Below are 22,608 nucleotides of genomic sequence, written 5' to 3' on the forward strand. Positions count from 1 at the left end.
ACTGTTGAGTATTTTGACACAGCTCAGCTCATCACAGGAATCACCCTCTCCTCTGTGGTTTCTGTCTAAATTCTTACTCTCTCAATAAAGACTCCATCCCCCCACCACACCCCTAGCCATTCTCTTAGATATTTCAAGAATATTCTTCACAACAGGGAGCACACGAGAAAGGTTTAGCAGAATACTTTATAGGATGGAGAGTTAAGCAGACTGGGCTCCCACTTTTGAAATTAGAAGTGATATATTAGAAAATTATGAGCTTTGATAGCTAAGGGCGTCCTTGCCTCTATCCCGGGTGTCAAGGACCAGGGATTTTAAAAAAAAATCACAAAATAAGGGATCAGCAGACATCATCACAGATTCCTGCAGTCAGTTGGTGAAGTTTGGGATTCTTTTTAAATCTTAGAGGGCCATAGAGGCAAGGTTGCTGAGCACATTCATAAGAATGACAGATTTTATTATATTAAGGGAATATGGTTTCTGCACAGGAGAGTGGTACTAAGGTAAAAATCTTAGTGAATAGCTAAGGAGGCACAAGAGACTAAAAGGCCTATTCCTGATCCTGTTTCTTCTATTTCTTTGTATAACTATTATTGAATTTACTTCTACAAGTCTTTTTGGTAATTCTCTCCAGATTGCAACATACTGCTTAAAAATAATTCTAGACCCCCTTTGGTTCTTTTGCCAAACCATTGTTACCAACTCATCTGTTAATGGAAACAAGTTGCTGTACAGTAAATTGTAGTTGTACAGTAAAATACTGAAGATCGGAGCAAACCAACCAACCCTGGAACCAAAGCAGTTTACCTCCATTCAATGGAGAGGATAAGGGGGATGAGGTGTGGAGGTTACATGCCCAAAGCTAAAAGGAGATGAATGCTGTAGAACAAAGAATCCACGAACATTATTTTTTTGGAAGGGCTATCAGAGGACTTGCAGAAGTAGGTGAGTCAACTGGATTGAAAGGAAAGATATTAACAGTCCCATTTCCCATAACAGAAACCTCCCCAACACAGATTTCCTGCATTACAGTTAATGGATACTTTGACCACATCCATTCTATTTGTTACATCTTAGCCAATCTCCTACCGTCCCTCCCTGAAGTACAAATAAAAAGTGTTCTAATTTTCCATTTTAATTACAGCAGCCTCCACTTACAACAAACCATCCAACATGTCTGGCCTGCAGAGTACAGTGTCCTGACCACACACACATCTCACCTGTTAGCATTCTGACTGATACTTTCCTCCCTAGCCTCTATGATTCACTATTATCAAACTTCCTTCTACTTGTGCTTTCTTGTGCATGCTTTTTTTTAAAAAAGCCTCTACTCCCAACATCACACTTAGTAGCATCCAGAAAGCTTTTCAAATTCTATTCAGTAACTTCAGCAGAGAAATGGCCATGTGTTGACATCAAACAACAGGAGTCAGCCTGGGCTGTCATCCCTCCCCTCCCCCACATTAACTGCTCAGATCCTTGTGTGAAAAAAAATGTACTTATCTAGTTAAACTACAAATGAAACTTGCAGGAAACACAGGAAGCCACTATAAATCATGCACATAAATCAAATTCACTTTTCTACATCTGTTTGTCCCACAGCTCCTGACGGCAACTTTAAGAACATTTAAACACCAGAATACAGATGAAGAAAATCATTCTAAATTATTTAAAAAGAACCACAACCCATAATCATGCATATTTGGATGTAATATTTAATCTTCTAAATACAACCTATTATGGCTAATCTATAAACCTCAAATTAGAGCCAAAGTAAATAGACCCACCCCAGGGAAGGTCTGCATACTTGCACAAAATCTAACACGTGGGAATAGGAGCTGGCACCAGACTTGAAAACAATTTCTTTCTTTTCACTATATTCCCTCTGAAACCACACCATACCATGCAATTTTATTTTGTAAAATTAGTCTTCAAAACTTTTGCACAGACTTCTATGTACAGTTTAATCAGAAAACATGCTGCATATTCACACAACATAAATACATCATCTCCATTCAGTCTGTGATCTGAGGTTCTGATATGATTCCAGATGGTGTCAGTATGATTGTAGTCTTCCATTATGCAATAAGCTGGTACATTATGAATTGACCACTGATTCAATTGAAACAAACGATGCACATAATTCAGTAACACTGAAGGTTGCTCAAACACATATCTATATTCTTTCTGCAATCTAACTTTTACTCATTAGGTGTTTCCAGCACAAAGTCTCAATGGAATGGACTTGTGTCCATGATACCTTAAAAGGCTCATCAGGCTCATAACACAGGTCTGTTGGTATTGAATTGCTTTTGACTTTATACCAGCTGAGATGGGAATCTTGTTCAAAAAGGATAAAAGACCAGTTTCCATGCTGAATGAAAGTATGACACTGTGCTTAATCCAAGTTGGATGAGGTATGTAACACCGGACCTGAAGGCCTTCACTCCTTGAGGAGTGAACAGGCCCAGGGTGAGAAATTTCAGCGAGACAATGGCTTTACAGAGTGACAAATGTCCTCTTCACAACCAAACTTGCCTCCAAAATAAATATTACAGTTTATGAAACCCTTATGTGGAACAATCCACTGCCTCTCAAACAGAGGGAATTCACGGTCTCAATTTAAAAAAATGCACAAGAGATTTTGCAGATGCTGGAAATCCAGAGCATCACACACAAAATGCAGGGGAAACACAGCCTGTCAGGCAGTATCTATGGAAAGAAAAACAGTTGATGTTTCTGGCCGAGATCCTTCAATAAAAGGACACCAGCACTGACCACTCTAGCCTCATATGATTTTAAGTATGAAACTTTATTAGTTCTCACATGTATTACAGAATGCTCAGTAACAATATTGTGGGGTTGCAGCAGTGGAGGAGAATTGCATAAAAGTGGTTGCCTGAACACTTTCAGTTTACTGAAGCTTTGATGTGGACTTCACGTTGTGAAACAGGCCCAGGCGTTTATTATAAACACAGAAGAGCCTGGGCTGCAAGATCTGGTAAGGAAACACTCTTATTCAAGAGAGGTAAAAATAATTCCATCAATTAGAGACTGGAGATGCCGGAATCTGGAGCAAAACAAAAATTGCCAGAGGAGCCCTCAACAGATGCTGCCTCACCCACTGAGCTCTTCCAGCAATTCATAATCACACTCTAGCTTTCAATGGGATATTAGCAAAGGTGTCTATGAAGTCTGAAATTATTGAATAATCTTCCAGCCACAAAAAATCTTGACAGGTGATGCCAGCCACGTATCTAAAGTAGACTGAAAGATTTTGACAAGGACCTTCAAAAATGCTCATCTTTAATACTTTCAGCAGCAGACATAGAAATATTGTAAGACACACAAAAAGCTGGAGGAACACAGCAACTCAGGCAGCACCTGTGGAAATGAATTAACAGTCTCACTTTTGGGCTGAGACCCTTCTTCAGAACTAGAAATGAAAGGGGAAGACGCCAGAATAAAGAGGTAGGGGAAGGGAAGGAGGATAGCTAGAGTAGTAGGTGATGCCAGGTGGATGCTGCCTGGCCTGCTGCATTCCTCCAGCATTTTGTGTGGTGCTTTGGATTTCCAGCATCTGCAGACTGCAAGAGTCAGTCATCTCATTACCATAGCTCAACTATTTGCCTGCATCCAGTAAAGATCTTTGCATCTCAACATTTATTTAATTCTTTCTTCAAAATCACTGGTTGTGAATTCCACAGGTTCACACCTCTCAAGTGAAAAAAATTCTCACTTCACTCTTGTCTGTGCACCCGTAACTCGAGACAGTGATCCCTCATCTCAGAAAGCCCATATAGAAGAAACATCTGCCCTGCATCTGTCAGAATGTTCCATGTTTCATCTACTACTACCCCCCCACAATCCAGGCCATGCTCCCTTCTCACTACTGCCATTGGGAAGGAGAAACATCACCAGGTTCAGGAACTCTTATTACCCTTCGACCATCAGGCTCCTGAACTAGAGTGGATAACTCACTCACCCAAAACTGAACTGATTCCACAACCTATGGACTCATTTCAAGAACTCTACAACTCACGCTCTCAGTATTATTTTTATTAGTTTGTATTTGCAGTTTGTCTTCTTTTGCACATAGGCTGTTTTTCAATTTTTGTGCATAGCTTATCATTGATTCTGTTATATTTCTTTGTTCTACTGTGAATGCCTGCAAGAAAATGAATCTCAGGGCAGTATATGGTAACATATACATACTTTGAACTTATTCAAGTGAAATACAAACCCAATTGCTGCATTCTCACATCTCCAGCAATGAGGATTTGATCCTGACTCCAGTCTTACCAGTGGGGAATTTACGTTTTCTCCTTAAAGCTAAATGGGGTTCCTCCCACATCTAAAAGGTATGCTGATAGGTTAATGGTTTACTGTAAACACCTTTAGTGTTTCACCATGTATCTGCAGAATTATAGATAACTGGTGAACACGGAGACAATAGGTTACAGGAAAAGAAAACAAAATCTAACATCCAACTCAGGTGTGTGGTATCTACTAAATTCAATATATTATATTGAGTTTGCTCATCCAAATCATTGATATGTGTCATGAATAGTTCATCACTGTCCACCCCAAGAAATCAAAGTATTTATTCTTGGACCGGTTGGGCCAACAGACTTGTTTCCATGCTGTATGATTTTATGACAGTCTACTGGACCTCCCTCACCTTGTCTGCCTGTTATATGCTCAAAAAGCTTGTCAAACACAAATTGCTTCCCAGAAATCCATGTCAACTCTGTCCACTTCCATTGGCATTTTCCCACCAGTCCAGTTATCGCATCTTTTCCACAACCCCTTATCTCTGATGCTAGGTAAAGCTTGTAGCTTCTTTTCTCTCCTCTTCCTTTTTCCAAATAGTGGGGTTCCACGTGTCACTCTCCAATTTATGTGTTATCAGAAAAATAATCTGAAACTGTTAATAAATACTAGCAGCATTTTATACTTCATTCAATCACGTCAAATATTTTTGGACATATCATTTTCCTTCATAAATACTAATGCAGGGTTTTTAAATTCTTCAGGTTTCTATCCTGCCTCAGCTAGCTGATTTTCATTTTGGTTTCTAATCTCTTCCACTACCATAGTTAATACATCTATAGAACATGGAACAGCTATATACACCCTTTCAAGATTCAAACATCAAACATTTGACACGAGGCATCCAAGGTCAACTTGAAATGGCACTCAATGAAGTCAAGTATTACTAAACAGACTAATAATCCAAGGTAATTCGCTAACAAACACGCATGTTCAACTCAAAATGGTGCCTATGCATCAGTGCACAAGAATACTGCCAGACTTAATTTTGTGGTGCATACTACTCCACTTTCAAGCCCAGTGCCTAAATCAGTCCCAAGGGGACAGGACTTTTTTTGCATGTTCTGATACTGTTGGCTTTATCTGATAAGACTGTGCCACTCCTGTCTAGCTCAATTTAAATACCCAGATGATTTGCTGGGTATTCTTGCTTGCCTCATCCATTCTCAAATCAGTATTTGGTGCTTCATCCTCAGTGAGATCATCAACACACCAGCGTGTTTAAGAAAGTTATATTTTTGGCAATGGTTGAATTAGGAGAAAAACACAAGTACTTGGGCTCAAATTCTGATTGGATTTGATTAAGTCTTTTTTAAAATGTTATACCCAAGCATATCTCAACACCACTTTGTGAAATATCAGAACCAACAGTCCCAAATGACTATAGTTATACAATGTTGAAGTCATAAAACACCACAGCACAGAAACAGGCCTTTTGGCCCATCTAGTCTGTGCTGAACCATTAATCTGCCAAGTTCCAGTGACCTACACCAGAACCATACCCTCCATACTTTTCCCATGCGTGAACCTATCCAAATTTCTCTTAAATGTTGAAATTGACCCCATGCCCATCACTTTCACTGGCAGCTCATTCCTCACTCTCACAACCTTCTGAGTGAGAACAGTCCCCTTGAACATTTCACCTTTCATCCTTAACCTATGACCTCTAGTTATGAGCTGCCAGTGCAAGTGATGGATGTGGGGTCAATTTCAACATTAGAAAGAAATTTGGAAAGGTTCACCCAATTTAAGTGAAAAAGACTGCTTGCACTTGTCCCTTCTATACTACTCAATTCTGTATATCTCTGTTAAATCTCCCCTCACTCTTCTATGTTCTAGGGATTAAAGTCCTCACCTATTCAACCTTTCCCTATAACTCAGGTCAAGTCCCTGCAACATCCTTGTAAATTTTCTCTGCACTTTCAATCTTATTTACCTTTTTCCTGTAGGTAGGTGAAAAAACTACAATACTCCAAATTAGAGCTCACCAACGTCTTATAAAATTTCAACATAACATTCCAATTCCTGTACTCAAGACATTGATTTATGAATGCCGATGAGTCAAAAGCTTTCTTTACAACTTTATCTACCTGTGATGCCTCTTTCAAAGAGTTCTGGATCTGTATTTTGCAGATCACTCTGTTCTACCACACTCCTCAGTGCCCTACTGCTCACCTATGCAACACCTACCCTGGTTGGTCCTCCAAAAGAGAAACACCCCATATTTGTCTGCATTAAATTCTAGCTGCCATTTTTCTGCCTAATTTTAGAGCTGGTCCAGATCGCACTGCATGCTTTGATAATCTTCTTTGTGATCCACTACACCCCCAATCTTGGTGTCATCTGCAAATTTGCTCATCCAGTTAGCCACATTTACCATCCAGATCACTGATTTGATCACAAACAGCAATGGACACAGCATCAATCCCTGTGAAACACCACTAGTCGCAGGCCTCCACCTATAACCTCTGGCTTATTCCACGAAGCCAATGTCTAATCCTATTTACTAGCTTATCCTGAACGCCAAGCAACTGAACTTTTTTGACCAGCCTCACATGTGCGATCTTATCAAAGGCCTTGCTGAAGTCCACGTAGACAACATTCACAACCCTCTTAGTAAATCAATTAACCAGTTTTCAATGATAGTTGTTACACAAGGAACTTCAGATTGCTTACTGGTGTCAGTCAAGGCAAAGAGATAAGTATTGTGTACAGTTTGAACAAATGGCTGGATGTCAACTTCAAAATATTTCTGAAGAATTAAATTCAAATATGCTTAAAGCAGAACATTCTTGTCCTGAAGAGCTCTGATGATTTTAATAGGTTCACAAACTGTTTTGAAGATGGACAAGTGAGCCTAAACATCAGCATATTTAAAATTTCCATCCACTCTCAAATCAAATGACAGACTTTCAACTTCTTTAACAGACTAATCAACACACATCTGAGCAAGTCTAGCATTCAGATACCAGCTTCAGATAGACCAGTGCTAATAGCAAGCGCCTACTGCAAACTTTATCAGGCATCAAGAGATCACTGGATAGTCAAGCTACCATCCAAAGATCTACAATCAAGAATAACATTCTACCAGGTTAAAAAGTGTGCCCAGTTAATAAAGGCTCAACTTAGTCATATAGTCAAACAAAATATTAATTTCTGTGATCACTTTCAGTTCTAATCTGAAACTTTTCTTCCATTAACACAATAATTAATGACTCACTATTACCACCAAGCACGCTACAATACAGAAATAAATGAAAGTCAATTACAAACTTGTATGTTGGAAAAGTAAGGTTGATACCTTAGCGATCTCAGCTCCAGTGTTCAAGAGCAAAATGACTACAAATCAAAGTTATTTGCTTTTGCAATGTAAGAGGGAAGAAAGTTCTAGTCCTAAATACCAATTTTCAAGCAACCAAATGAATTTCAAACAAAACTCCACTAAATCATCCATTCTGGCTATTTCTGAGTAGACCAGTCAGCAATTCTCTATTTGACCTGAAGTGAATCATCACTGAGCTGGAAATTGGAACTTAATGCCTGGGAGATCAAGAGAACTCGAGGCATTTTAGATATGTTTAAGCAAACATCATGTTCCTGACAGGACTTTGTGCTAGTCTTGACAGACAATATAACCCTGGAGGAGCGCAGGTGATCTGCACACAATGTGAACATTGTTTCTGAATTTCAGCCATTATTGCAAATGATCCATGTCATGCAATGTTAATGCTGAACTCAGATGCTTTCAGCCAAGGACACTGCAACCAACGACAAGCAACATTTGATGTAAAATAGGTTTAAGCAATCTTTCGTTTCATTTATTGCCCACCTTGGGCTTCCCCGAGGAAATACCACCATGCTGGAGTAAATTACCACGACCCACTCAAGTTGCATTTATTCCCATAGAATCATCAAGAAGAATCCAGGCATGGCATTTCACAAATCTTTACAAGAATAACATTGACAGTTAACGCTGATTTTTTCTCCTTATTTAGTTCAGCAGCCAAATAAAAAAATCGTAGCAGCATAAATCAGCCTATTCAAAACCAAATTTCAGGTCTTCACCCACAATTACAGCACTGAAGAGTTTTGTTATCCAATATCTGCCTACCGAACACTTGCACGTAAAATGTAAACTGGTATAAATTGAAGAATAATTCAGATCCTATGAAAAAATAGAACTAAGGAAAGTGGAAGTCTACAAGGAAAAAGGAGGGCATGTGCTTGAAGTCAGAGCAAGTAGCCGAGTTATTAACTGAGCCCATTGCATTGACTTTTACCAAGGAGAAGGATTTGAAGGATATTGCAGGCAGAGCAGGGTATGGTAATGTGCTGGGATATTTTGAGATGAAGGTGGAGTTAGTGCTGGGTCTTGTGAAAAGCACTAAGTCAGCAAATCCCCAGGCCCTGATACTTATCCCAGAATATTGAGAGAAGGAAGTGAGGTGATAGCTGGGGCTTTTGACAAAGAACTGTGTCATTTGGAACTTCTGGTGAGGTCCCAGAAGACTGGAGAGTAGCAAATATTGTCACATGAAAGGAATGTACAAGGACATTCCATGGACAAGAAAGGAAATATGGGTATGGGCATGTAAATACTGGTATAAATTATGCCCAAAATAGTTCACTTTCATTCAATTCTTTCCACAATGATAAAATTATTCAAGCAACTTACATCCTCATCGGCCACATTATTTGCATAATCTGCTCAGTTAATCAACCAAATCTACTGTCAATTGCTTAATGACTCAAAATTCCTAATCTGTCATTGTACCCACAGCTAATATGTAACAAGGTTACCTGTAACCAGTACTTTAAATTCACCCTCCAATCTTAAAAGTCAAATTTTAACATTCAAAATCATTACACAGCAGGTTTCTGTTACACTGTTTTACAACAGGTACGCTCCTGAGACATGAACTCGCAAGACCCCGTCAATGCCATCTCTGCACAAACCGCCCAGTCCACTGGAAGGACAAGTAAATCACGCTAAGCACAAAGTATTCTGCAGATGCTGTGGTCAAATCAAGACATACAAAAAAGCTGGATGAACTCAGCAGGTCGGGCAGCATCCGTTGAAATAAGCAGTCACTGTTTCGGGTCGAGACCCTTCGTCAGGACTTCGTCAGGGTCTCCACCGGAAACATTGAATGCTTCTTTCAACGGATGCTGCCCAACCCGCTGAGTTCATCCAGCTTGTTTGTACGTCTTGGAGTTAATCATGCTGGTGTCCATTCACTAGCAAGGAAGCCTTACTCAGTCCTGAAGGAGGATCTCAGCCCAAATCATTGATGGTTTATTCATTTCCATAGATGCTACCAGAGCTGTTGGGTTCCTCCAGCATTTTGTGTCTGCTGCTCTTTATTGTAGTCAGCTGCATTAGCAGGCCATGGGATACACACAGTCAGAGGCCACTTTAAGGTACACCTGCTCGTTAATGCAAACTTCTAATCAGCCAATCACATGGCAGCAACAAAATACATATAAGCAGGCAGACATGGTCGAGAAGTTTTGTTGTTGTTCAGATCAAACATCGGCGTGGGGAAGAAATATGATTCAAATGACTTTGACTGTGGAATGTTTGTTGGTGCCAGGCAGGGTGCTTCAAGTATCTCAGAAACTGCTGATCACCGGGGATTTCATGCACAAGTCTCTAGAGGAGGGGATCCCAACCTGGAGTCCAGGGACCCCTCGGTTAATAGTAAGGTTGGGAACCCCACTCTAGAGTTTGCAGAGAATAGTGCGAAAAATCCAGTAAGAAGCAGTTCTGTGGGTGAAAATGCCTTGTTAATGAGAGAGATCAGTGGAGAATGGCCAGATTGGTTCAAGATGACAGGAAGGTGACAGTAACTCAAATAACCACACATTACAACAGGCCTGTGCAGAAGAGCATCTTTAAATGCACATGTCAAACCTTTGAAGTGGATGGGCCACAGCAGTGGAAGACCACACTGGGGTTCACCCCTGTGGGTATTTTATTGGGTACACTCCTGTACCTAATAAAGTGGCCAGTGAGTGTATGCCTCGCAGCAGGTACTCTGTTGAGTTATATCCAGGGAAGAGGCTGCTATATAGAGAGAGAAAGAGGAAAATGCAGAAGAAAGCCTTGTTGGAAATCCCTGGATCACAACCTCTCAGAGAGAAGGTATATGTGGAATGACACAGAACCAAGTCTGTGCATTGGGAATACAGAAGCCCAACATAAAGAGAGGGAGGAGTGCACCATCTCACAAACTACCCTCTTGTCCACCTGCTCTGTTAGGTTCTACCTAGAGAAGAGGGTATGATTCGGGCATTAGCCTCATCAGTCATATCAGAACCCACAAAATCAGAGTACAAGCAAGTGGCCCTTGATTCCAAGCCCAAGTAGGACACCAAGTTCTGCATGAAGCATTTCTTAAATAAGATTGTTTTATAAATGCATTAGTTAAAAATCACAATGAACAGTTTTCTGTATCAGCACAGAAAAGTCACAATGACGTTTTTTGAAACTTCAAACTGAGGTCAAAATGGTTGGTCACGTAAATACAAACATTTACCCATCAGAAAAGTAGCAAGAATGTCGTCCTTTCCATAATTTCCTAACTGACCCCCACAAATCATGACACAAGTCCGTGTCCGGGGCAAAACTGCCACAAATAATGACTATAAATCTCAACAGATTGCTTCATGTCATGCGAATTAGCCACATTTTACTTAGAACAAGAAAACACGTCCCAAATTGTCAAACTACAATGTGAATTAACAAAAGAATTCATTCGTGCTGAAGAGAGTAAAGTCTGAAGTTTGTAAAGTAAACGTAATCGTAATTACCTAGTTTTAACTGCCTAAGCAAATAACACTTTAGATGTTGGGCAGCTAAATAGGTCTACCTTCTTATTTAACCCTTACCATACACGTCTACACCTATTGTGTGCAAACTCTCTACAAACGTTTGGTTAGCATGGAAAGCAAGGGCCCGGTTTATCACTCAAAGCAGCAGTCCATCGCTTATTAGCACAATGAAATGATGACAAGGAAAACATTAAGGATGATTTTGCGCTTTGTATTTTAATAAATGGGAGTTACTTTTCGGTTTCACAATGGCACCTTCAAACTTCAGCAACTGTATCGCCCACGTTAGTGCTCGTCAGAAGCCACAAGCTTGTAGCGTCGATAACACAAAACTACAAGTAGCAACATGTGGCCACCGTGAAACTTGAAAGAAAGGCTCCTCTCTCTGAGCTGTACCCTGCCCGTGTCAATAGATCGCCCTGTGATCTCCGCCGGCACACAGGAGGGTTGAATCCGCTTACACTCCCCGCCAGCTCTCGCCTCTGACCCAATTCCACACACCAAACGAGTGACTTCAGCGTTCACAACTGTTAGAAATTGCAAAAAGCCAACGTACACTTTTAAAAGCCAATGAAAATATAAAACTATATAATACGGGACTCTGAAGGTGTGCCGGTTAAAAGTTAGCGACAGAGTGCAGAATTGTTGAAACAGAGAAGAAATTTCAGTAAAAGTAAACCGGAAATTTGAAGACACGTAGTCTTCTTAAACGCATTCAAAATAATCAGACAGCTGCAAACACCGTCAACTGAATGAGATTTTAACACCACGGGCTGAGGAGAAACGCGCGAGTGATGTTACAATCGTTAGCGGGCATCTTTCTGTTTCTTTCTGCAACAAAAAGTTAATGCAGACTTGTTGAGAAGTCGCGTGTGGTGAATGTAAAGCAGCGCGGCTCGGCACTGAATGGCAGCGGGAGTCTCGCCATCTGTTACCCCAGGGCGCTGCCTCCCCAGCCCCCAGTGACTGCCTCCCCCTTACTCACATCCATAGCGGGGTCTGTGCAGAGCCGCGTTCTCCTCATACATGATGGTCGCTGCGGGCTCCGTCTTGTACAAATGTAGACACGCGTGTGTCACGATACCTCCCTCTTCCCCCCGCGTCCGCTCACTGACTGGCGAGCTCAGCGTTCCTGGCGCCCCGTTATACCGCGGCGGCGAGCGCCGCTCTCCGGCCGCACCGCGCCGGGGCCCCGGATTGGGTTCCTGCACCTCCAGTGGGACGTGCGCTGGGCAGCCGACCAGAGCCGTTCACAAAGTGCCCCGACTCGAGCCGCCAACATTTACACTTGGCGGCCTCTAGGACCCACAGGAAACTCCAGCGTGGTGTTCAGATTCTCCTTGTCGAAAATCCACACAGGCAAAGTCCCCGGTGGGGGGGGGGGGAGATGCAGGGAAGGGGGTAATGGGGTGCAACTGGAATGAAAGAGAGAATGAGGGCTATGGGAGAGAAAAGGGGATAAAGAACTGACGATGGGAAAGGAGGGATGAGGAAAACGGAAGAGGGGTAAGGAAGGTGACAGGTGAAGGAACGGGCAGGAAAGGATGGAAGGTCTCCTTCCCAGTATAGCAGAGTATCCCAAACCAGCGGGCATAAGTTTTCAATTGAAAGGGGAAGGATTTAAAGGCGACATGAGGAACACATTTTTCATACCCCTCGTGTCATTGCAGTATTTAAGAAGGCATTTTAGACAAGTAGATGGATATAAATAGTTTAGAGGAATATGGATAAGTGGGAGTCGTCTGCAGGAAGTGCTTAACAATGATCTACAGAGGTGAAAGAGGAGCAAGGAGTCAAATATGCAAGTGGAAATGATGTGAAAAAGGATTCCGCTGGCACCTGAATGAAAATGATGCCCGAAGGATTTGGTTAAACATGCATTTGATATTATTGCTGGTTTTGATCAAAGTTTGATGCATCCCTTGAAGGAGTTTTTTTTAAATAACTAATTCTGTGAAATACTAATAAAACTACATGAAGAAACTATCCAAACTGAACCAAAATATGATAGAAACATTAAAGCACCTGTGATAATATTGGTAAATTATGGAACTGCTTAATTTCTGTGTTCAATAAGTACTGTTCATGCATGTTTTCCCAAATGTGATATGCTGTATATATCTGAAAGTATTCAAAAATCATGTTTAGGTGTTCAGATTGCTGTACATTCAGAGCATGCTACTTTGTAAATTAAAAAAAAATGATACACAAATGCAAATTACATGTAAATCTAATTTTTAATCCACAATTTGACCAGCGTCGTAAGCAGAGGCTGCATGTTCTGCAGCAAGTGACTCACCTCCTGAGTCACCCAACCATTCAACAATCCAAAAGATTCAAGTCAGGTAAGTGAAACACTTACACCTTGCATGGAAGAGTGTTTATCCACTGGAATTTAAGCAGCTCCATATCATTCTGGACAAAGTACCCCACTTGTCTGAACCCATCTATCCACCGAGCACTCACTCTGACAATGGTGTGCAATAGGTGAAGTACACCACATACAAAATTCACTTCAGCAGCTTCTCAGGGATGTTTTGGTAGCACTACCACTTAGAATGATCTCTGTTGTGTGGAGATGGTCCCTGAGAGTGCCAACACTTGCTCCTCCAAATCCCAATCCTCCCTTGGATATCAATATTCTGTCATGTTTTTGTTTTTGTGCTACAGATACTAGCACTCTGACCAGCAACTCTGGGTTCAAGACCAAAATTAAAAGTTCAAGTTCAAAGTAAATGTTATTACCAAAGTACATATATGTCACCTTAGAGAATCCTGAGATTCCTTTACCTGCGGGCATACTCAGAAAATCTATAGAATAGTAACTATAGCAGGATCAATGAAAGATCTACTAAAGTGCAGAAGACAACAAACTCTGCAAATGCAAGTATAAGTAAATAGCAATAAATAATGAGAATGTGAGATAACAAGATAAAGCGTCCATAAAGAGAGATAACTGGTTGTGGGAACATCTCAATGGATCAGCAAGTGAGTGTAGTTCAAGACCCTGATGGCTGTGGGATAGCAACTGTTCTTAAACTGGATGATGTGAGTCCTGAGGCACCTGCACCTTCTACCTGATGTTGGCAACAAGAAGAGAGCATGGCCTAGGCGGTGGGGATCTCCGATGATGAACATGAGGCATAGGACCAGAATTTGGCCAGTCCTCCAATCAAGTCAGCACCACCATTCTATCATGGCTGATTCATTCCCTTGCCTTCTTCCCCAAATCTTTCATGTCATGATTTACCAAAAATATATCAAACTCTGCTTTAAATATATCCAATGGTTTGACCTCCACAGCCATGTGCAGCAATGAATTCCGCAGATTCACTTAACTCTGGCTAAATAAATTCCTTCCCATTCTGTTCTAACTGAACATCCCCTAATCCTGAGGCTGTGCCCTCTGGTCCTAGACACTTCCACGAGAGAAAACATCTTCTCCAGATCCATCTGTCTAGGCCTTTCAAGATTCTGTAGGTTTTAATGAGATCTCCTCTCATTCTTCTAAACTCCGGTGAATGCAAGCCCTGAATCATCAAATGCACCTAATACATTAACCCTTTCATTCCAGTAAACCTCCTCTGGACCCTCTCCAATGCCAGCAAACCTTCTCAGTTAAGTGACTGAAAGCTGCTCACAGTACTCCAAGTGCAGTATGACCAATGCCTTATAAAGTCTCAGCATACCTCCTTGCTTTTATATTCTAGTCCTCTTTAAGTGAATGTTAACACTGCATAGGCCTCTCTTACCACTGACTCAACCTGCAAGGTAACCTTCAGGGAATCCCACACCAAGTCCCTCTGCACCTCCTCGCTGACGATCAACACTGGCGCACCTCAGGTGCGTGTGCTCAGCCCACTGCTGTACTTTCTCTATACCCATGACTGTGTGGCTAGGTATCGCTCAAATGCCATCTATAAATTTGCTGATGACACAACCATTGCCAGTCGAATCTCCAATGGAGATGAGAGGGTATACCAACCTTGCACTCAGCGTCAGAAAGACAAAAGAGCTGATTGTGGACAAGGGAACACAAACTAATCCATAGAGGGATCAGAAGTGGAGAAAGTGAGCAGTTTCAAATTCTTGGGTGTCAAGATCTCTGGGGATCTAATCTTGTCCGAATATATTGATGCTGCTTTAAGAAAGGTAAAACGGTGGCTATATTTCATCAGGAGTTTGAAGAGATTATGTTAGCTACCTAAAACACTTGAAAACTTCTATAATGTACCATGGAGATCATTCTGACAAACTGCATCACTGTCTGGTGAGGGGAGGGGAGTGGGAGGCAACTGCACAGGATCAAAAGAAGCTATGGAAAGTTGTAAAATTAGCCTCCAAGATATCTTCAAGGAATGGTGCCTCAGAAAAGTGCCATCCATTATCAAGGACCCCAACATACAGGACGTGCCCTCTTCCTATTGTTACTATCAGAAAGGAAGTACAGAAGCCTGAAGGCACACACTCAGCAATTCAGCAACAGCTTCTTCCCCTCCGACATATAACTCCTAAATGGCCATTGAACCCATGAACACTATCTCACTTTTTTATATTACTTCTGTTTTTACACTTTTTAAAATCTATTTAATATACATATGCTGTACATACATACTGTGATTGATTTACTTCTTTTGTTTCTTTCTATATTATCATGTATTGCATTGAACTGCTGCTGCTAAATTAACAAATTTCACAAAACATAGGAACGCACAAAACCTACAGCATAATACAGGCCCTTTCGCCCACAATGCTGTGCCAAACATGTACTTATTTTAGAAATTACCTAAGATTACTCATAGCCATCTATTTTTCTAAGCTCCATGTACCTACCCAGGTGTCTCTTAAAAGACCCTATTGTATCTGCCTTCACCAACGTCACTGGCAGCCCATTCCATGCACTCACCATTCTTTGCATAAAAAAACTTACCCCTGACATCTCCTCTGTACCTACTTCCAAGCACCTTAAGCCCTCTCATGCTAGTCATTTCAGCCCTGGGAAAAAGCCTCTGACTATCCACATGATCAATGCCTCTCATCATTTTATACACCTCTATCTGGTCACCTCTCATCCTCCATCGCTCCAAAGAGAAAAGGCCGAGTTCACTCAACCTATTCTCATAAGGCATGCTCCCCAATCCAGACAACATCCTTGTAAATCTCCTCTGCACCCTTTCTATGGTTTCCACATCCTTGTAGTGAGATGACCAGAATTGAGTACAGTACTCCAAGTGGGGTCTGACCAGGGTCCTATATAGCTGTAACATTACCTCTCGGCTCCTGAACTCAATCTCATGATTGATGAAGGTCAATACACTGCACACCTTCTTGACCACACAGTCAACCTGCACAGCAGCTTTGGGTGTCCTATGGACTTGGATCCTTGTGATCCTCCACACTCCCATGAGTGGTACCATTATTTATTTATTTATTTTAAAGAAAGGCCTGGTGTCCCGAGGAGGGGCCGATGGATGGAGACGGGAACCCGGGCCAGCCAAGGAGCTGTTTCTGAGGAGGCGACCAGGCGCGAGAGGGGCCTTTCGGCGGGATTGAGTGGTACCATTAATACTATATTCTGCTATCATACTTGACCTACCAAAATGAATCACCTCACACTCATCTGTGTTGAACTCCATCTGCCACTTCTCTGCCCAGTTTTTCATCCTATTGATGTCCTTCGGTAACCTCTGATGGCCCTCTACACTATCCACAACACACCCAACCTTTGTGTCATTAGCAAATTTTTCAAACCCATCTTTCCACTTCCTCATCTAGGTCATTTATAATAATCACGTAGAGAAGGGGTCCCAGTACTGATCCCTGAGGCATACCACTGGTCACTGACCTCCATGCAGTATATGACCCATCTACAACCACTCTTTGCCTTCTGTAGACAAGCCAGTTCTGGATCCACAAAGCAATGTCCCCTTGGATCCCATGCCTCCTTACTTTCTCAATAAGCCTTGCATGGGGTACCTTATCAAATGCCTTGCTGAAATCCATATACACTACATCTACTGCTCTTCCTTCATCAGTGTGTTTAGTCACATCCTCAATAAGTTAAATCAGGCTTGTAAGGCACAACCTGCCTTTGACAAAGCCATGCTGACTATTTCTAATCATATTATACCCTTCAAATGTTCATGAATCCCTCATCTCAGGATCTTCTCCATCAACTTTCCAACCACTGAAGTAGGACTCACTGGTCTATAATTTCCTGGGCTATCTCTACTCCCTTTCTTGAATAAAGGAACAACATCTGCAACCGTCCAATCCTCCATAACCTCTCCTGTCCCCATTGATGATGCAAACATCATTACCAGAGGCTCAGCAATCTCCTCCCTCGCCTCCCACAGTAGCCGGTGGTATATCTTGTCCAGTCCCCGTGACTTATCTAACTTGATGTGTTCCATAAGCTCCAGCACATGCTGTTTCTTAACGTCTATGTGCTCAAGCTTTTCAGTCTGCTATAAGTCATCCTTACAATTGCCAAGTCCGTTTCCATTGAGAATACTGAAGCAAAGTATTCATTGACTACCTCCGCTATCTCCTCCAGTTCCATACACACTTTTCCACTGTCACACTTGGTAGGTCCTATTCTCTCATTTCCTATCCTCTTGCTTTTCACATACTTGTAGAATGCCTTGGGGTTTTCTTTAATCCTGTTCACCAAGCCTTCTCATGGCCCCTTCTGGCTCTCCTAATTTCATTCTTAAGATCCTTCCTGCTAGCCTTATAATCTTCTAGATCTCAATCATTACCTAGTTTTTTGAACCTTTCGTAAGTTTTCTTTTCTTTTTGACTAGATTTGCAACAGTCTTTGTACACCATGGTTCCTGTACCCTGTCGTCCTTTCCCTGTCTCACTGGAATGTACCTATGCAGAACACCACACAAATATCCCCTGAACATTTGCCGCATTCCTGCCGTATATTTCCCTGAGAACATCTGTTCCCAATTTGTGCTTCCAAATTCCTGCCTGATAGCTTCATATTCCCCTTACTCCAATTAAACTTTTTCTTCACTTATCTGCTCCTATCCATCTCCAATGCTATGGTATAGGATTGTGATCACTGTCTCCAAAATGCTCTCCCACTGAGATCTGACACATGATCAGGTTCATTCCCGAATACCAGATCAAGTACAGCCTCTCCTCTTGCAGGCCGAAACCTAAATTGAATAAATATCAGAAAAAATTTATAAAAATTGTATTGGCAGTAGCCAAAAAAGCTATTGCAGTTACTTGGAAATCAGATTCATACTTAACTATGGACCGTTGGAATAATGAAATATTTAGCTGCAATCCACTTGAAAAAATTACTTGTAACTTAAAAAATGAATACGATATATTTTTGAAAATTTGGCACCCTTATTTACAAAAGATAGGATTAAATATATAGGTCCTTCGAAGATAAAATTATTAGCTATTTGGGGAAAAATATAAAGATATATACTAAAGCTATTTTGAACTCCATGGAGTATGTGGGGATCTTTCAATATCTAGCCAATCTTTCTTTCTTTCTCTTTTTTCCCCTTTTTTCTTTCTTTTTTTTAGATAGGGATGTTAGGGGGAAGGGTTAAGGGGAGGGGGAGGGCTGATATTAATTTTCATTACTCTATTATTCTATTCATTTTATGTAATTCTCTTAAAAATTTAATAAAAAATATATTTAAAAAAATAAACCCCTTGTTCTAGGGAGATGCCAATCAATATCAGGGAATTAAAATCTCCTATCACGACAGCCCTGTTATTATTGCACATGCCAGTGATAATAAACTTGATTCTGATTCTGATCTTTGATTTTTTTGTATTTTCTCCCCACTTAGAAAATAGTCTTTGCCTTTTGGTGGCATTGTGGATACTGAAGTAGGTTTTCAAAGTTTGCAGAGAGATTTAGTCCAGTTAGAAGAGTGGGCTGAACGATGGCAGATGGAGTTTAATGCTGATAAGTGTGAGATGCTACATCTTGGTAGGACTAATCAAAATTGGACATACATGGTAAATGGTAGGGCATTGAAGAATGCAGAAGAACAGAGTGATCTAGGAATAATAGTGCATAGTTCCCTAAAGGTGGAATCTCATGTGGATAGGGTGGTGAAGAAAGCTTTTGGTATGCTGGTCTTTATAAATCAGTGCATTGAGTAAAGGAGTTGGGATGTAATGTTAAAATTGTACAAGTCGTTGGTAAGGCCAAATTTAGAGTATTGTATACAGTTCTAGTCACCGAATTGTAGGAAAGATGTCAACAAAATAGAGTACAGAGAAGATTTACTAGAATGCTACCTGGGTTTCAGCGCCTAAGTTACAGAGAAAGGTTGAACAAGTTAGGTCTTTATTCTTTGGAGCGTAGAAGGTTGAGGGGGGACTTGATAGAGGTATTTAAAATTATGAGGGGGGATAGATAGAGTTGACATGGATAGGCTTTTTCCATTGAGAGTAGGGGAGATTCAAACAAGAGGACATGAGTTGAGAGTTAAGGGGCAAAAGTTTAGGGCTAACACGAGGGGGTACTTCTTTACTCAGAGAGTGGTAGCTGTGTGGAACGAGCTTCCAGCAGAAGTGGTAGAGTCAGGTTCGATATTGTCATTTAAAGTAAAATTGGATAGGTATATGGACAGGAAAAGAATGGAGGGTTATGGACTGAGTGCAGATCGGTGGGACTAGGTGAGAGTAAGCATTCAGCATGGACTAGAAGGGCTGAGATGGCCTCTTTCTGTACTGTAATCGTTATATGGTTCTATTTATTCTTTCTTCTAAATTGCAAGCCCATCCACTTCCCTACACTATATTCCATCCGCCACTTCTTTGACAATTCTCCCAATCTGTCTAAGAACATCTGCAGACTCCCTGTTTCCACAACACTACTGGCCCCTCCACCTATTTTCATATAGTTGGAAACCTGGCCACAAAACTCTCAATTCCATCATCCAAATCCTTGACATATTATGTGAAAAGAGGTGATCCTAACAATGACCCCTGTGGAACACCACTAGTCACCGGCAGTGAGACATTTGGACGGATGAGCTGAATCCTCCCTTCTGTGTTATATGATGTGTAGCAGGAGCATTATAGTTTACTCTCACATCCTGGTCTAACTAGAATCATTATCTGGTTTGGTATCACTGGGCATAAGACATGAAATATCTTGTGGCAGCTGTTCATTGCAATACATGATAATAAAAACTATAAATTACAATAAGAGGAATGTACAATAAAGAAATTAAATATCTAGTGCAAAGAAAAGGGAGGAAAAATACTGAGGTAGTGTTCACAGATTCACTGTACTTTCAGAAATCTGATGGATGGAAAGAAGCTGTTCCTGAAACATAAAGTGCGTGTCTTCAGGCTCCTGTACTTCCTCCTTGATGGTGGCAATGAGAAGAGGGCATATCCTAGGTGAGGCACTGAATGATGGTGTCCTGGATCCTCGGGAGTCTCAGGTCCATGACGGAGCTGGCTGAGTTTCCACCTTACTGCAGCTTTTTCCGATCCTGTGCAGCGGCCCCTCCATACCAAACGGTGATACAACCACTTAGAATGCTCTCCACAATATATCTGTAGAAATTTTGCGAATGATTTTTGTGACATACCGATTCTCCTGAAACTCTTGATGAAGTATAGCTGTTGTCATGCCTTCTTTGTAATCACATCGATATCTTGGTCCCTAGTTAGGTCCTCAGAGATTTTGACACTCAGGAACTTGAAACTGCTCACCCTTTCCACTTCTGATCCCTTGATGAGGACAGCCATGTATTCCCTCGACTTCCCCTCCCTTGGTTTTACTGTTGTTATTGAGTGCAAAGTTGTAGCTGCGACTCCACTCCACTAACTGATCTATCTCGGCCCTGTATGCCTTCTCGTCACCAACTGAAATTCTGCCAATAATAGTTGTGGTCTGCAAACTTGCTGTTGTTTGAGCCACACAGTTGTGGGTGTACAGAGAGTAGAACAGTGGGCTAAGCACACATCCTGAGGTGCAGCACTATTGACTGTCAGCGAGGAAGAGATGTTATTTCCGATCCACACAGACTGTAGTCTCCCGGTGAAGAATTTGGGGATCCAGTTGCAGAGGGAGGTACACATACTCAGGTTCTGGAGCTTGTTGATTAGAACTGAGGGTACGATTGTGTAGAACGCTGAGCCATTTCAATAAACAGCAGCCTGGCTTAGGTATTACTATTGTCCAGGTGATCCAAGGCCGAGTGAAAAGATAGTGTGATTGCATCCACTGTAGACCTATTGTGGCAATAGGCAAATTGCAGCAGGTCCAGGTCCTTGCTTAGGCAGGAGCTGATTCTAGCTATGAACAACATCTCAAAGCATTTCATCACAGTAGATATGAGATCCTACTGATCATGCCAGGTCTTTTAAAGACTCTTACATACATGCAGCTTAGAAAAATAGAGGGTTATGCGCTAGGGAAATTCTAGAGTAGGTTACATGGTTGGCACAGCATTGTGGGCCGAAGGGCCTGTAATGCGCTGTAGATTTTCTTTGTTCTATGTTCTACTGGTACCACTTATGATAGTTGTTGAGGAAGTTCACCCGTCTACTTGGGCACTGATTGTCACCCCTTTGAAGCTGGTTGGAACCTGCGACAGCAGCTGTGCCTGACTGAAAGAGTCCTTCAACACTCCCGCCGGTGGATTGGCACAGGTTTTCAAAGCCCTCCACCAGGGCTTGGCCACCTTGAGAGCATTCACCCTCTCGAAAGATGTTCTGACTGAGTGACAGAGATCGCAGGGCCACCAGATGCTGCAGGGATTTGCACAGGTGTAGTTTTAAAAATTGGGATCTAAGGGAAAAATCTGAGGTCTGTGATAAATTTGCCGATATTATTTATGGCAGTGATGAAAGTGGGTTCCCTTCCATGCCCTTAGGCTAGAGGAAGGATTCCATTTCAATTACTGTTTAATGCTTCACACAGAATTAAGTGGGCGTGTAGCATCAGGAGACAGGATTAGAGTTAGCTATCAGGTTCTTGTGATCAAATATCATATCACTTCTTCCCATTAAGAGCTTATATATGTTATTTTCATGATACAAAAAGAATACTTCCTGTTGGCAATTAGTGTCTCCAGGAGGTTTATAAAAAAAGGAAGAAAGAAGCAATTATAAGAATAATACATAAAAAGGACTGGCATTCAAAGTGAGCAATTAATGATCTATAGCCAGCATGAAGGGGGAAAAAAGCTGCTGCCTTCAGGTATAAATGTGCATCATGTGGTGTGTTAATAATCTCATGAATCATAAAAGCTAATCGTGCCAGGATTGGGTAGAACGTGGAATAAACCAAACAAGTACAATTGAGAGCACAAGGGATTCTGTAGATGCTGGAAATCTTGAGCAAGACACACACACTAAATGCTGGCAGGAGACAGCAAGGTCAGGCAGTAGCTATGGTGGGTAATAAACAGTCCATGTTTTGGGCCTGGACTCTTC

General features: G+C 41.5%; 1 protein-coding gene across 1 annotated transcript in view; it reads right to left on the bottom strand.

Annotated features, from left to right (window-relative positions):
• The window catches only part of iqgap2 (IQ motif containing GTPase activating protein 2), a 282,888-nt gene extending 270,580 nt beyond the window's left edge, over positions 1-12,308 (bottom strand). The window contains exon 1 of the mRNA XM_059974514.1: positions 12,152-12,308. Coding sequence (XP_059830497.1) covers positions 12,152-12,194 — 43 coding nt within the window. The 5' untranslated portion in view covers positions 12,195-12,308. The remainder of the gene's footprint in view (positions 1-12,151) is intronic.
• Between the last annotated feature and the right edge of the window lie 10,300 nt (positions 12,309-22,608).

Source organism: Hypanus sabinus, chromosome 7 (assembly GCF_030144855.1).
Source record: "Hypanus sabinus isolate sHypSab1 chromosome 7, sHypSab1.hap1, whole genome shotgun sequence".
In the NCBI taxonomy this organism is placed as follows: domain Eukaryota; kingdom Metazoa; phylum Chordata; class Chondrichthyes; order Myliobatiformes; family Dasyatidae; genus Hypanus; species Hypanus sabinus.